General features: G+C 41.9%; 1 protein-coding gene and 1 long non-coding RNA gene across 4 annotated transcripts in view; one reads left to right on the top strand and one right to left on the bottom strand.

The window, feature by feature from the left end:
- PARN (poly(A)-specific ribonuclease) overlaps positions 1 to 15,612 on the top strand; it is a 176,817-nt gene that overhangs the window by 124,174 nt on the left and 37,031 nt on the right. For all 3 annotated transcript variants that reach the window (XM_074965438.1, XM_074965439.1, XM_074965440.1), the window contains exon 22: positions 12,157 to 12,346. In XM_074965438.1, the coding sequence (XP_074821539.1) occupies positions 12,157 to 12,346 (190 nt within the window). The remainder of the gene's footprint in view (positions 1 to 12,156; positions 12,347 to 15,612) is intronic.
- On the bottom strand, positions 5,269 to 12,067 carry LOC141994921 (uncharacterized). The gene is made up of 3 exons (XR_012641222.1): positions 12,017 to 12,067; positions 6,369 to 6,443; positions 5,269 to 5,468 (listed from the first exon to the last, which is right to left on the bottom strand). It is a non-coding gene; the product is annotated as an uncharacterized LOC141994921 (long non-coding RNA).

Here is a 15,612-nt window from a genome sequence, read left to right as displayed (position 1 = left end):
ACTCTACTTGCGCTATATTGATGACATCTTCATCATCTGGACCCATGGAAAAGAAGCCCTTGAGGAATTCCACCATGATTTCAACAATTTCCATCCCACCATCAACCTCAGCCTGGTCCAGTCCACACAAGAGATCCACTTCCTGGACACTACAGTGCTAATAAACAATGGTCACATAAACACCACCCTATACCGGAAACCTACTGACCGCTATTCCTACCTACATGCCTCCAGCTTTCACCCTGACCACACCACACGATCCATCGTCTACAGCCAAGCTCTGCGATACAACCGCATTTGCTCCAACCCCTCAGACAGAGACAAACACCTACAAGATCTCTATCAAGCATTCTTACAACTACAGTACCCACCTGCGGAAGTGAAGAAACAGATTGATAGAGCCAGAAGAGTTCCCAGAAGTCACCTACTACAGGACAGGCCTAACAAAGAAAATAACAGAACGCCACTAGCCGTCACCTTCCGCCCCCAACTAAAACCCCGCCAACGCATTATTAAGGATCTACAACCTATCCTGAAGGATGACCCAACACTCTCACAAATCTTGGGAGACAGGCCAGTCCTTGCCTACAGACAACCCCCCAACCTGAAGCGAATACTCACCAACAACCACATACCACACAACAGAACCACTAACCCAGGAACCTATCCTTGCAACAAAGCCCGTTGCCAACTGTGCCCACATATCTATTCAGGGGACACCATCACAGGGCCTAATAACATCAGCCACACTATCAGAGGCTCGTTCACCTGCACATCCACCAATGTGATATATGCCATCATGTGCCAGCAATGCCCCTCTGCCATGTACATTGGTCAAACTGGACAGTCTCTACGTAAAAGAATAAATGGACACAAATCAGATGTCAAGAGTTATAACATTCATAAACCAGTCGGAGAACACTTCAATCTCTCTGGTCACGCAATCAGAGACATGAAGGTCGCTATCTTAAAACAAAAAAACTTCAAATCCAGAGTCCAGCGAGAAACTGCTGAATTGGAATTCATTTGCAAATTGGATACTATTAATTTAGGCTTAAATAGAGACTGGGAGTGGCTAAGTCATTATGCAAGGTAGCCTATTTCCCCTTGTTTTTTCCTACCCCCCCCCCCCCAACGTTCTGGTTAAACTTGGATTTATGCTGGAAGTGGCCCACCTTGATTGTCATGCACATTGTGGGGAGAGTGGTCAGTTTGGATGAGCTATTGCCAGCAGGAGAGTGAGTTTGTGTGTGTGTGGGGGGGGGTGAGAAAACCTGGATTTTTGCTGGAAATGGCCCACCTTGATTTTCATGCACGTTGTAAGGAGAGTTTGTGTGTGTGGTTTTTGGAGGGGGGTGAGGGGGTGAGAGAACCTGGATTCCTGCAGGAAATGGCCCACCTTGATCATCATACACATTGTGAAGAGAGTGGTCACTTTGGATGGGCTATTACCAGCAAGAGAATGAGTTTGTCTGTGGGGGGGGCGGAGGGTGAGAAAACCTGGATTTGTGCTGGAAATGGCCCATCTTGATGATCACTTTAGATAAGCTATTACCAACAGGAGAGTGGGGTGGGAGGAGGTATTGTTTCATGGTGTCTGTGTATATAATAATGTATTCTGCAATTTCCACAGTATGCATCCGATGAAGTGAGCTGTAGCTCACGAAAGCTCATGCTCAAATAAATTGGTTAGTCTCTAAGGTGCCATAAGTCCTCCTTTTCTTTTTGCGAATACAGACTAACACGGCTGTTACTCTGAAACCTTAAATGGAGAGTGGGTTGCAGTACCACATTCAGGTCTGCATATCCAGAATCTGACTTTTCTTTGAAGATTGTGCTGTTACAGTACTGGCTGAGGCATCTGAACTGAAGCGCAAAAATTTCCATGTTGGGTCTGATCAATGGTGCATGTAGTCCAGTATCCTCTGCCTGACCGTAGCTAGTACTAGCTCCTTAATTTTCTCTGTACTGCTTATTTTGTATATCGCCATTATCACCTGTTGTTCATCTCCTCTTTAAATTAGTCTCTTTCAATTTCTTTATGCAAAGTCTTTCTGTGCCTCTGACTACTGTCTCCCATCTGTGAATCTTCTTCCTGTTATATCAGCTCGGAGAGAGGAAACAAGAACATTCTGTGCGAAGACAAACCATCCATTTATAGAATGGCATATTTTCAGTATTTTCTGTCTTTCTGCCATAATCCATAACTTTTTCCCACCAAAATTAGAGTACTCAGTGTCCCATACACGAGGGTGTGCCTGAAATAAACCCATAATCTGAAATTGGCACAGGATATGTCATCCTGTTTTGCTAACCAGGATACCTGTGAGGCACATACAACACTAATCTGTGGAATCTGTATTGTCTACCTATTGCTGTTCAGGGTATTAGGTCTGTTGATTTTAACCTGTAAAGTCCTAAATGGCCAGTTCCTATTTCTGATGCACTAACATTTCCTGGTTTTGTCTGGTGGTTTGCTTTTCAAATACTCTTCTTAATTCTCCTAATTCCCATTTTACATTCCATAGTTTATGCTCCTTTCTGTTGACTTCTATTGGGGTTGGGTTTCCGTTACCTGAAAGAGACCAAGTTTGTCTCAGATAACTTCCTGAGTCTTGCCTTTTAACTTTTTTCTCTTGCTTCTTTTTTGTTTAGTTATGTATATTTTCTGTGATTGACATGGTCTACTTAAGCAGCCTCCGTGCTTAGTGTAAGAATTTTAGTTCCCTCTCTTCACTTTTGGGTCATGAATAACGCCCTATTTTAGAATCCTCTTTCTAAAAGTTTGTGTTGCAGTGTTAGATTTTGACTCAGAGTCTTCCCCCATGGATGTTGAAGTTTAATTATACTGTGGTCATTGTTATTTAATGGATCAATTATAGCTCACTCTTGAATAAACTTGTGTGTTACTTAGGACTAAGTTGTGAATAGTATCACGCTTTTTAAAATGAGCTTAGGGGGATGGACACTTTTTTAGCAGGCTGGGTTGAGGGAGGATGGGGGTAATTCAGGGTGGAATTGGGGTTGGAACCTATAGTTCACAAAAAAAATGGGTCTTTGTCCGATAGAGGCATGATTGGCATTATTATATGCATACTCCACATCAGGTAACAGCAAGGACCAATCATTCTGGTGATGGTTGATATAAGGCGGGAGATGTTGCTCCAGGATTTGGTTCACCCTTTCCATCTGGCCATTCATTTGGGGCTGCTACGCTGAAGAGAGGCAGGAGCGTAGTCCCAGCAATCGGAGGGCCTCCTGCCAGAAGTGAGAGATGAACTGAGCACTACTGTCAGAAATAATGAGCTCTGAGAGTCCATGGAGACAGACAACCTAGTTTACCTATAACTGGACAGTTTCCTTGGAGAAGGGTAACCAGGTACAAAGTGGGCTATCTTTGTGAGGTGGTCGACGATAGTTAAGATGTTAGTATACCCCTTAGACTTGGGGAGCTTCACAATGAAGTCTAGCTAGATGGTTGCCCAGGGGGAGCCTGTGGGATTTGTTGCGTGGCACCTTGCAGTGGGTGCATCTATCTACACCTAAAAATAAACTGGTTTAGTGGATCCCAGACAGCCCAGAGATCCTACTCAGTTCAGTTTTCTGGTTTCTAGAGACCTACTGAGCTGCCAAGGAAGAACCCCAGGTTTCAAAGAAAGAGACCATACACTACCTCTGATTGAGCCACTCGACCACCCACATTGTCAAAACGTGTGTTTTGACAGTCTGGTTGAGGCCCAGAACAACCATGCTTCTCTTATCTCCAGCTGCACCAGTTTACCCACCTCCTTCTCTGTCAGGACCATGTCTCCCACATTCTGCCTGCATGCGAGTAGATTACATCCAACAAATGGGTATTGGAGTTTATAAGATTGGATTACTCCACTCATTTTACCTCCCTCCTCCCATCCCACTTCCCTGCCCCTCTGCAGGGACCTGTCTCATGGACACTGGTTGTGATAGGAAATCACCTCCCTTCTACACTTACTAGCTATAGAACCAGTTCCTGCTCAGCCCAGGGGGAAGGGATTTTACTCTCCAAGTATTTTCTGGTCCCGAAGAAAAACAGAGGATGAAGAGCTATTCTAGATTTAAGACTTCTAAACAACATTGTGAAAGCATCTATAATGGCACCGTTGGATACAGGAGATTGGTTTTCGGCCCTTAACCTTCAGATGCTTATTTTCATATCGCAATTCACCCATCTCATGAAATTCTTTTGGTTTCTGGTTGGCCGAGATCACTTCCAGTACTCCAGACATCGACAAGAAATTATCCTTAATTTCTGGGACATATGGCAGCTTGTACCTTTGTTGTGCATCATGGATAACGTCATGCAAAGTTATGTATTTGCTGTTTCCAGGGGTGATTCAGAACAGTTCATATGCTGAACAACAGTTTGGGAATTTAAAAAAAATCTGGGTTATCTAAGAGTTCTGTCAGAGTTCACTTGTTGGCTGTAATGCCCTTCTGTTCCTTAATTGAAAGATTCTCAGTGTTTGCTCATCACATGGTAAGATTTATCAAGGTTGGGAAACCTTTTTCCACAGACTAAGAGAACACACCCCTGGGTGGGATCTAAGCTTAGTACTGAAGTGTTTTATGAAATCTCCCTTTGAACCGATGGCTACCTTTTCTCTTCTTAGCCTACCTGGTATCAGTCCCTTGTCAAGCATGAGACTCTCTCAGTTGGTGTAAGAACCCTTGCAAGGTCTGTGCAGGTCTCTCCTTTATCCACCATCTTCAATTGTCACTTTAACAACAAGTGCATCTTTGTTGGGTTGGGGGCACATTTAGGAACACACACCATTTAGGGCAGATTTTCTACCTTGAAAACAGCCAAAGAGTCGGAGAAATGGGGAATTTAAAGGCCAGGTCCTCCCTTTTACAGTGTTTTTCAAGAACAAGGCTTTGTTACACCCACATCCTAAACTTTTACCTAATGAGTCATCTGAATTTCACATTACCAACTCATCCATCTCATTTCCCTTCTCCCCCCAAAACCACATAAAACTAGGAAGGATACTGTCTTAGGCATCTTGGACATCAGTAAGGTGGTGATTTCTGTCTGGACAGAAACAAGCCATTTAGAAGGTCTTTCAGACTGTTCATTTCAATTGCTGACAGATCCAAAGGGTCTGCGGTCTCCATCCAGAGATTCTTCAGGTAGATTTCTTGGTATATTATTTCGTGCTATAAATCTACCAATATACAACCTTATTCTAGGTTGTTAGCCAGTCTACAAGCTCTCTTTGTACTTCTGTGGCGTTGCTTAAGAAGGTTCCCATTGTGGAGGTTTGCAAGGCTGCAACTTGGACTTCGGTAATACCTTTTCCAAACATTTGGTGGTCCATTCTTTTAGATCAGATGCTGCCCTTGGGAATACAGTGGTGTTTTCAGTCGTGGACTCTGCTCCAAATCTCCCTCTAAATCAGGGTACTGCTCAGTAGTCTCCTGAAGTGGAGCACCTATAGGGAGAACATCCAAAGAAGGAGAGGTTACTCATCTTGTGCAGTAACGGATTTGTTCAAGGTGTGTGCACTGCTACCTGCCCTTCTTTCTCTCTGCTTCAGAATTTTCACTGAGAGATTTTGTCGTGAAGAAGAAATGGAGTGCAGTTCACTTGTCCAGCCCTATATAGCCAGGTGCAGGGCCAGGAACCTTAAACTGCTGCTTTGTCAAAATCTAGATTTCCCTCCAACCCCCCCGGTCTCTGGCCAAAGAGTGGAAAGAAGTTTTTAAAATGCAGTCTATTTCAGCTGACTAGAGAAATGATTTCAGGAGAGGTCTTAACCTGAAGGAAGGAAATCTTTAAGTTATGCTCTTATGTGATGCAAGACCTAATGTAATTATCTCAGCTTGTACTTTTTCATTTCACTAATGACTTTTTTGTCTATGTAGACCACAAATCAGAAGTTGAATATTTGTTTCCATCCTGAATATGTCCTTAAATGTGGGATCTCTTATTTTATGCTAGGTGTTGTGTCAAGGTTCCTTCCCCACTCTGAACTCTAGGGTACAGATGTGGGGACCTGCATGAAAAAACCCCTAAGCTTATTTTTACCAGCTTAGGTTAAAACTTCGCCAAGGTACAAACTATTTTACCTTTTGCCCTTGGACTTTATTGCTGCCACCACCAAGCGTCTAACAGATATATAACAGGGAAAGAGACCCCTTGGAAACGTCTTTCCCCCCCCCAAAATCCTCCCAAACCCTACACCCCCTTTCCTGGGGAAGGCTTGATAAAAATCCTCACCAATTTGCATAGGAGAACACAGACCCAAACCCTTGGATCTTAAGAACAATGAAAACGCAATCAGGTTCTTAAAAGAAGAATTTTAATTGAAGAAAAAAAGTAAAAGAATCACCTCTGTAAAATCAGGATGGTAAATACCTTCCAGGGTAATCAGATTCAAAACATAGAGAATCCCTCTAGGCAAAACCTTAAGATACAAAAAGACACAAAAACAGGAGTATACATTCCATTCATTACATCTTATTTTATCAGCCATTTAAACAAAACAGAATCTAACGCATGTCTAGCTAGATTACTTACTAAGTTCTAAGACTCCATTCCTTTTCTGTTCCCAGAAAAAGCATCACGCAGACAGAGAACCCTTTGTTTCTCCCCCTCCCCCATGCTTTGAAGCAGGTGCTTAAAATTTGGCAGGTTGTGGACTTTGTCAGGGATGTGCCTTAAATCTGAAAATCCACCCAAATTTTGAAGTTATAACCTTTGAAAAATTGCAGTTCACACGTGCTGAGTAGACACTTACCAGAGCTTAGCAGCTAAAAGATTCTGCACCAGTGAGAATGTTCAAGCTTCTCACAGCTCCTATTGCTGACCAGACTGTAGGGATAGCACATGCATAGAGCAACTGAACATGCTTTCACCAGGCTACAAGATTTCAGAAGGGCATTCCCTGTAATGGCTGCTCTAGGCCAGCATGGGGCCAACCAGCAGAACAGAGAGCAGCAACCCTTTTGCTGACACCCAGGCAGCATGGAGGGGAAAGAAGTCTGGTTCTAATGCAGAGGGGACTATGCCATACTGGGGGAATAGTAGGAGTAGATTGAGGAAAGGAGTCTGAGCCTGGGACTGAAGGTGAGGGGGAGGAGAAACTGGGACTGGGTGGGCAAGGAGACTGGGAGCCAGGGGATTGAGGGAAGTCTGATACTGGAGGCATAGGGGGGAGACTAGGAGTCGTTTGGCTGCTGGGGCACACTGAGATTGGGTGAGACTGAAATAGGCTGGACAAGGAGAAAAGAACTAGTGTAGAAAACCGTTGGGAGATAATGGGCAAGATGGGGAACACAGACAGATCTGACAAGGAACTGGATGTGGGGGAGGAACTGGGACTGTTTGGGCAAAAAGACTGGGATGAGGAGCCAGGGCATGGGAATCAGGTATACTGAGATTGTATGAGGAGTGTGAGGGTATATCTACACAGCAAAGAAAAACCCTTGGCTGGCCCATGCCAGCCAACTTGGGCTCACAGGGCTCGGGCTACTGGGCTGTTTGGTTGCAGTGTAGACAAATGGGCTTATGATGGCGTCTGAGTTCTGGGCCCTCCCTCCTAGAGCCTGGGCCCCAGCTTGAGCCAAGACATCTACATAACAACAGTGCCTGAGCCCCATGAGCCCCAGTCAGCTGGCATGGGCCAGCCACAGGTGTCTAGATGCTGTATCGACATGCCCTGAGGGAGACTGGGAGCCAGTGTGCGGAGAGGAGACAGATTGGATGAGAAAGTAGGAGGAAATGGGACTGACTGTGTGTGTGGGGACATGAGACTGGGAGTTGATGGGGGGAGACTGGAACTTAGATTGCAAGCCCAATCCGGGAGAGTAGGATTGGCTAGGCAAAAAGACTGGTACAAGGATAAGAAGCATGATGAGTGGAGAGTAGGACTGGATAGGCAAGGAGAATGGGGCTGGGACAAGGAGCTAGAGTTGGAGAAGATACAGAACTAGAACAGGGATGTGTTGGAGCAGAAGTTTTGGGGAAACAGGCAGAAGAGTATATGCCAGTAACAAACACCTCTCCAGAGCCTGCTACGGAGACCAAAATTCATGTGTCTCACCGTTCCTCTATTGTCAACAAGTATCTTTGTATCTTATTTGGTCCACAAAGAGCATGACAACCTTCTATTACTATCACTTACTCCATTAACTCAACTGGCAGAGGTCTGTGTGGTGCATCTAAAGGTTCCAACCCTACTGATGCTTGTTAGTGTCAGTATGATGTCACATGAAGGAATTTGTTTTTCAGTTAAAAAAAAATTGCACAAACACACACACGAAAGAACACTATTTAGGTTGTATAATCAAGCTGTGTGGACAGCGCTATGCCATTGGGGATGGTTTATTTATGCCAACGGGAGAGCTCTCTCCCGTCAACATAGAGCAGCTGCACAGGAGACCTTACAGCGGCACAGCTGCAGTGGTACACCTGTGCCACTGTAGTGTAGACGTTAGCCTTAATTATATGCTCGCAGCTAATTTTTTCCAAAGAACCCCTTATTCAGTGCACAGAATGTCTCTGCTTGAGATAAATCAGTGTTGTGTAGTGAAAGAAATTGGTGTCTGCAAGACTCTCCTGCCTCATGGGTTGCAGAAATTGAAAAGTGTGTAATGAATGAGACGGGGCATTGTAGGAAGAGAAAGAATGGTCTCATCGCTAAGGCAGTTGAAAGCTGTCATGTAGAATTGGATTCTATCCCTTCCTCTGCCAAAGAGTTCCTGTGTGATGCTGGGCAAGTCACTTAAACCAAGCGGTGGTCGCTAATTTGGGTTCCTCATTTTCTTGGTGCCCAGCTCGAAACTGTGGGTCCTGATTTTCAGTAGGGCTGAGCACTCACACCTGCAGCTGAAGTCAGTGGGATATATAATGCAAAGTACTCTGAAACTATGAGGATCTGATTTTTCAAATTGGGCAAACACAATTTGTGGCTTCTTTTGACCTTCCTCTTTCTCTGCCTCAGATTTCCATCTGTAAAATGAAGATATCATCACCCTTCACATTACAGGGATTTTGTGCAAATAGCTTATTTGTAAAGTACTTGGATATTATTGTGATGAGTGCAATAGAAAGCCCATGAGGAAATTAATATTTCTTTGTTCATAACAAGGGTTGAATAGTGTGCAGTAAATAAGTCCTACAGCTACACATTGCTCAATGAGGATAAAACAAAATATTGAATAGTTGCTCATTAGTTGCACGGCGTCCATCCTGTGCAGTGAATGAGTCGGGGGTTTTGTGGAAAAAATAGTATGTGATCATGTAATTAAAGACAGCATCATAATACATACATACAAGGGGCCAAATTAAGGTTCCCCCGGTAACCTTTATTCTGCAATTTCCTACGTTTTGAGTGCTTGATTTTTTCCAACTTTAGTGTTCTTTTAATATAGCTCTTTGTGAGTAATATAAACTATGTGTAGTTTTTCTATCTACACATTTAATTTCTATATTTAGCTGTGGGACCACTTTATGTACTTCATATGCTCAGTATTGTCAGTGGCTGTCTGGCATGATTTCAGTTTTGTACAAGGGCAGTGACTTGGTGAAAGAAAATCTTTGTGTTTGTGCACATTCCTTTTAGATCACTCAGCCTCAGTCAGTCTGTTTAATAATCTGCCTCGTAACTGGGGGTGATGTTGTGCTAGAAATATTCTTCATAACATAGTGTTATGTTTGCAATTACAGTTTGTTTTTTGGGTTTTTTAAAATAGTCATTTAGTGGATCTAGTTTGGTGTATAACTTAACTTAGCCACTTTCTTTTGGTATCCTAAACCAGACTTGCTAATTCAGATGTAGAAAGGGAGAGGACAGCTTTTTCAACTAACAAAATAGTGCAAACCTTTTTTTAATGAGCTCACTGTGTTATAGGGAGATTCAACTTCTGGAAACACATGCCTTTGCTGGAGATGCAAAATGAGATAACACTGTGTAGCATGCTGGAGCTATTGTGGCATGAAGAGTACTATTCTAAAAGCTTTGTTCCTAATATAGCTGCAAATTGAGTTAAAGAACCACCCTTCTTTACCAGTCATTGCTGAAAACCATACAAGAAAGTTTCAGCTGTGTGTTGCTTCTTAAAACTTTGTATATACAAATCTCAACTGCTCAATGCATAAAGTGGTAGGTCATTCAGTATATAAAATTTTTGAATGTGCTGCTATAAAACACAGGGCTTCAAAAAGAGCAGATTCGTCCACTTAGTTAAATAATTTCACATAGAGTTAATGTTTCTTATTTTAAAAATGCACACCAACATCAAATTTTTATTACATTGCTCCTTCCTGTGGATTTTTCCTCAGTTGTATTAAACTTATTTCTTGGGATGAAAAAATATGGGGAGAGTTCAATGTATTTCTTGCAGTTCTTCCATTTTTGGCCATGTTTAAATCATATTTAAAGGGTTAAAACTACTTCTCTGGGCAATAAATAACTTTAACTTCTAAGGACACAGATCCTGAAGCTTTGTTGTTAATAGAAAATTTTAATGTATGTGGATGTACTGTATATGTTTAATGCCTTACTGTTGCTACAAAAATCCTATAAAATTTTCCCATTAATCAGAAATTAAATAAGACGTGACTATTCCTGGAGTCTATAACATGCTTTAGTTCGGCTATCTGTGCTTGTAATAAAATGTTTATGCTCCTTCAACAGCACTAATATGCCACCTGTGGCTCATGGGTCTTTAATTACATATAACTTTAAATATTTAATCTATTGGATACAAACATCAGTTGTAAAAGAAAAATAAATTCCACCATCATTGATACTGCTTCCCAGCCTATATGGAACTGTGAGGTTAAGGCATGCCAGTTTCAATACATGGGATAGCAGTAATGTAAAACGTTAAGCAAGGAGCAACTTGACTCCTACAAAAGACTGAAAAAGCAATGATAAACTTCAGTATTTTGTGTCTAACTTCACTAAATTAGAATTACACAGTGTGTGAATAATTTATAAACTCTTTTTGTAAAACTTTAGTGTTACTGATCACCCTACAGTACTTTCTTTCAAACAGTTAAACTGGAAACAGCAGAGGACACCAGTTGACAGCCAATTCATTTTGCTGATTCATCCATTATAGCGATGGCTTCAGGCCAGAACTGGGCTTGCAGATTAAAGGCTGAAAACTGTAAAACTGCTGGGACTTGAAGGAATGTTGGTAAAATGTTGCTGTGCAAAGAGGCAGGCAATGAACATGGGGTGTTTTTTTAAGTGATCCTAATTCTGCATGTGTTGAGAGAAATCACTGCACCATAAATTGGCAGTCATGTTTCAGTGAAATGGAGTCCTAACAGTAGAGGGCTACAATAATGGGAGTAACTGGGTGCTAATTAATAGACTGCTTGCCTCTCTAATGAATATTTAGCATAATAGAAAATGCAACTCAACTAAAGCTGTGTAGTGCAGCAATCAAAACTAGGTTTTGTAAATGTAGCCTTTTCCTGGCAATCTTGAAAAATAAACCTGTTGGGTTAAGTAATGAGACTTAAAGGAAAAAAAATCCAAGAATGCTTTTCTGGCAATGAGCAATCTGGAAGGGATAATGACAGAAGATTTGATGGTTTCTCATTTTAAAAAAAAATCTTCAAACCAATTAACCATTTTGTGAGGCCCATTTTTGTGAGCAGTGCTAACAGTACAAGTATTCTATGATGTGCAACAATGTGAATTAAAGAGGGTACAAAACAACTTGTTTCCTTCACCAAAGGAAGATGAATGTGAATGTAGCAAGTCCTACTATATTTGGTATGGGTAAATGTAGGCTATTTTATCCATGAGTGTCATGTTTAAACTTCCATCTCCTGGGGGTAAGGATGGAAATCTCCACTCCTGCAAACTAGTTTCCCTGTCCTAGATAGATGACTGCAAAATGTGGGCACCCTTACTTGGAAGTTCTCCTTTACAGTTACATAATAGATCTGTTTCTTGTGCCTCCTGCATTCCTGAAGTGTTTATCATAAAATTAGCAGGATCTTATTGCATTTCCTTACCGCTAACGGTTGAACTTCGGATTGTGTATATTCACAGATCAAGCTGTTCACTCCACCTTAAAATAAGTTATTTCAGGGGAGGGGAGACTGTATTTAAAGGCTGTTCTGTACGTAATATCCAATGCTCTTCTTCCCCATAGCTGTAAACACCAGCAGGTACGCTGAAAGTTATAGGATCCAGACCTATGCAGAATATGTTGAGAAAAAACATGAAGAGAAACAGGCAAAAAGAAAGTGGACAGAAGATAGTTGGAAGGAGATGGAGAGAAAGCGGTTAAAAACGCAATACACACCATACATTCCCCAGAGTCGGTACTACTGTGGTAACAGGTGAGAACTTTTCATAAGTAAAAATAATAATAATAAAACACATGGAAAGAAAACAACTTATCCTTAATTTCAGCAGCTCTGGATGGCTTCTCTTAGGATTTGGAAACTGAGGGCTCGTCTACATTGGCAAAGTTAAAGCGCTGCTGTGGCAGCTCTTTAACATGGTTTGTGTAGTCGCGGCAGAACGCTGGGAGAGAGCTCTCCCAGCACTCTAAAAAAAAAAAAAAAAAAAAAAAAAAAAAACCACCTCTACGAGGGGCGTAACTACCAGAGCTGGGAGCGCAGCTTCCAATACTAGTGCACTGTGTACACTGGCGCTTTACAGTGCTGAAACTTGCTGCACTCGGGGGGGGGATGTTTTTTCACACCCCTGAGCGAGAAAGTTGCAGCGCTGTAAAATGCCAGTGTAGACAAGCCCTAAGCTGCTCTCTCTCCTACTACTACTATCCGTGTCTTGTGGCTGACTTTCCAAGGTGCTAGCACAGGGTAATACATACTCTCTCGCTCCCTGGGAAACAGCCAACTGAACAATCATAATGAAAATTCCTTCTGTGTATCTAAAAGTGGGGAAGAAAAATGGAAAGAATTCTTTGTGACTACCTTAATTAACCACCTATTTTTTAGGTTAGATTTTGTTTGAGTCTCTAGTGAAAATTAAAGGGTTGCCATGAATTTTTGCCCTCGTTGATGATCTATTGGACTGAGTCAGCAAAACTGTGTTGTAATCCTGATGCAGTAAATTGCTGTATGACTTGCATCTGTTTCTTGTTTGCTTTGTCTTGCCTGTTTAGAGTGAGCTTTTCAGACAAGGGGATCTCACTGTACACTGGTGCAATTCTGAGGTCTGAGGTTTCTAGGTGTTACTGTAATTCATAGCATCTCTGTATTTGTCCTTGAAAGTCTCTGCTGCACTGTTTCAGATTCCTTCTTAAATTTATAAAAATCTCAAGGGAGCTGCAGGCCTGACATTTTTACAGGTTGGGAGGAGGTACGAATAGGGAGCAAAACTGACCCTGAACTGCTGGGCTTTGTCTGCTTCCTTCTTTTGTATGAATAATGTGGCGATCTATAGTTTCCACGCCCCGTCCTCCTGTGAATGTGTTGGATTTTGCAATATGGAAAACTGGCTTCTCTCTCACAGTAAGAACATCCTTAAAAATAGGTTTTATACTTACACTGTAGATGAGTGTTTATATTTAATATGAACAAAACAGGTGTTTTGGCTGCTTGTCACATTTTGATGGCATGTCAAACTTGGAGTTTAAAAGTTTGTGAGAAATGTTTAGGAGAGCAGGAAGAGCACAAGTGATTCTTCGGGGAGGTGGAGTGAGGAGTTAATCTAGGTTTTCCAAAATATTGTGTTTCATAGTTGGGTATTCCGTATGAGGAAGCATGAATAATGAGAGAGGCATGTTACACAATCTACTATGGGACTTCTAAAGGTTCTGAAGCTTCAGTTACTTATCTTTCTGTGAAATGAATTGATCTAGGAATAGAATTTATACAGTAAAATACACTGCATTGCTGTAATCCATCTTCATGCAGTTTGTACTTCCTATAGGTTTAGGTAGCATTGGTAATCTGGTCATGGAAGAGTTCTGAGGTATTTTGCTCTGTTCACCATGGTTTAGGAATGCATTATTACAGCTGAGGCCCTCCCCAAACACACACACACCACGGTGCCATAATGAGTGGTTTACAGCATTTTTTGTGTTTTGGTCTTTAAAGGGCAGAATGTATAATATATTCTCTTGTTAGCAGAATCCATGTCCCAAATTAAAGTCCGGTGGCCTGAATAGTTGAGAGTGGTTTAGCTAGCAAGGAAGACTACAGATGGGACTTTATTCTGCTTTGCACTATAAAATAATGTATGCATGTACCTATAAAATAGTCACTTCACAATGTACACTAAACACAACACATGGGAGTCACTGGTGACTAATCTTTCTCCACATTTTATGATCTTCACACAGCCTTGATGCCATACCATATCCCATCCAGTCAGCCACATTGTTGATCCACACTCCCTGTGGATGCCTTCTGACACCAGTCCCTGCAAAACTAGCTTTGGCAACCTTCCTCCACTCATCTGACCCACCCTACCCACATGTCCTGCATATTCAAGTTTTCTTTATCTGGTCGTCTTAATACCAGGAATCATGCCGGTTAGGCTGTAAATTTGGGTGATTTGCCTTCTCTTTAATCATATGTGAGATATAACTAGTGTGCAGAAATTGCCTGTAGCGTTTCAGTTTGAAGGCTGAAAGTCTCTTAATGTCTTCTTTCCTTACTACCATGTCTCGTGTTTATAGCAAGATACTGAAGACAAGAGACTGCAGCATGCAATTTCATTGTACATTTCATCCTCCCTCATGACACCTTTACATTTAACAACAAATACTTTGTTCAAATGTAGGAACAGCTATAGGTACTAGGATGCCTCTCCAATACCTCCTCCAGTGTACCTCTTTTGGGTCTAAACCCAGCTTGTTCTTCAACCACAAAGCTCTTTATCTTAGATGCAATTCTCTTCAGGATGATGTGTGGTAGTATTTTGTTAGGGTGTGTCAATAATGAGATTCTGCCGTAATTTCCATTAACAGCGGGGGCCCCCCTTTTATGTATAGGAACCATCAGGGACTGTGTCGAAGTTCTCTTCCAGATTCTCAAATCACATTGACCAGCTTATGATATGCCTGTTGAATGCCTCTTCACCACTTTTAATTACAAGTAGTTCTGCTTGTACATTATCCACTTCAAGGGCTTTATTACTTTTCAGTGTCTGCATTGCTTCATCAAGTTCTTCGATCATAGGAGGAGGTTCAATAGGATAAGTCAATCTTCTGACATAGATCTCTGCCTCACTTCCAACTTAAAATTCTTTTTGCTCCTCGTGGCATTTGCCACAATAGAGTGATGTACTGTTGTCAAGCCAATCTTCTTTTGCCTCTTCAGTCTTTCTCACATCACACAGAAATGCTTGCTCTCTTGCAGTTTGATCTATCTTGTTTTGTGCTCTTAGCTTCCTTCATTGATCACATAACTTGATAATCTTCTCTGTGATCCAAGGCTGCAGCTTTAGGATCTGTTTCCCGAGCAGTTCATCTGTGGTGTATGTAATAGAGCACTACATCTGCTGTACATCTGATCTATGTCACCCTTGTAGAGGATCAGCAGCCTGCAGCTTTTGTTCTTTCGTCATCTTGAATTCCACTTTCACAGACTTTCAGTTTATCAACATTACAGTGGACTCTGAAGGCACTTGC

Source organism: Natator depressus, chromosome 10 (assembly GCF_965152275.1).
Source record: "Natator depressus isolate rNatDep1 chromosome 10, rNatDep2.hap1, whole genome shotgun sequence".
Classification (NCBI taxonomy): domain Eukaryota; kingdom Metazoa; phylum Chordata; order Testudines; family Cheloniidae; genus Natator; species Natator depressus.
The sequence above is the reverse complement of the archived record's forward strand: the minus strand, read 5'-3'. Positions and strand labels throughout refer to the sequence as shown.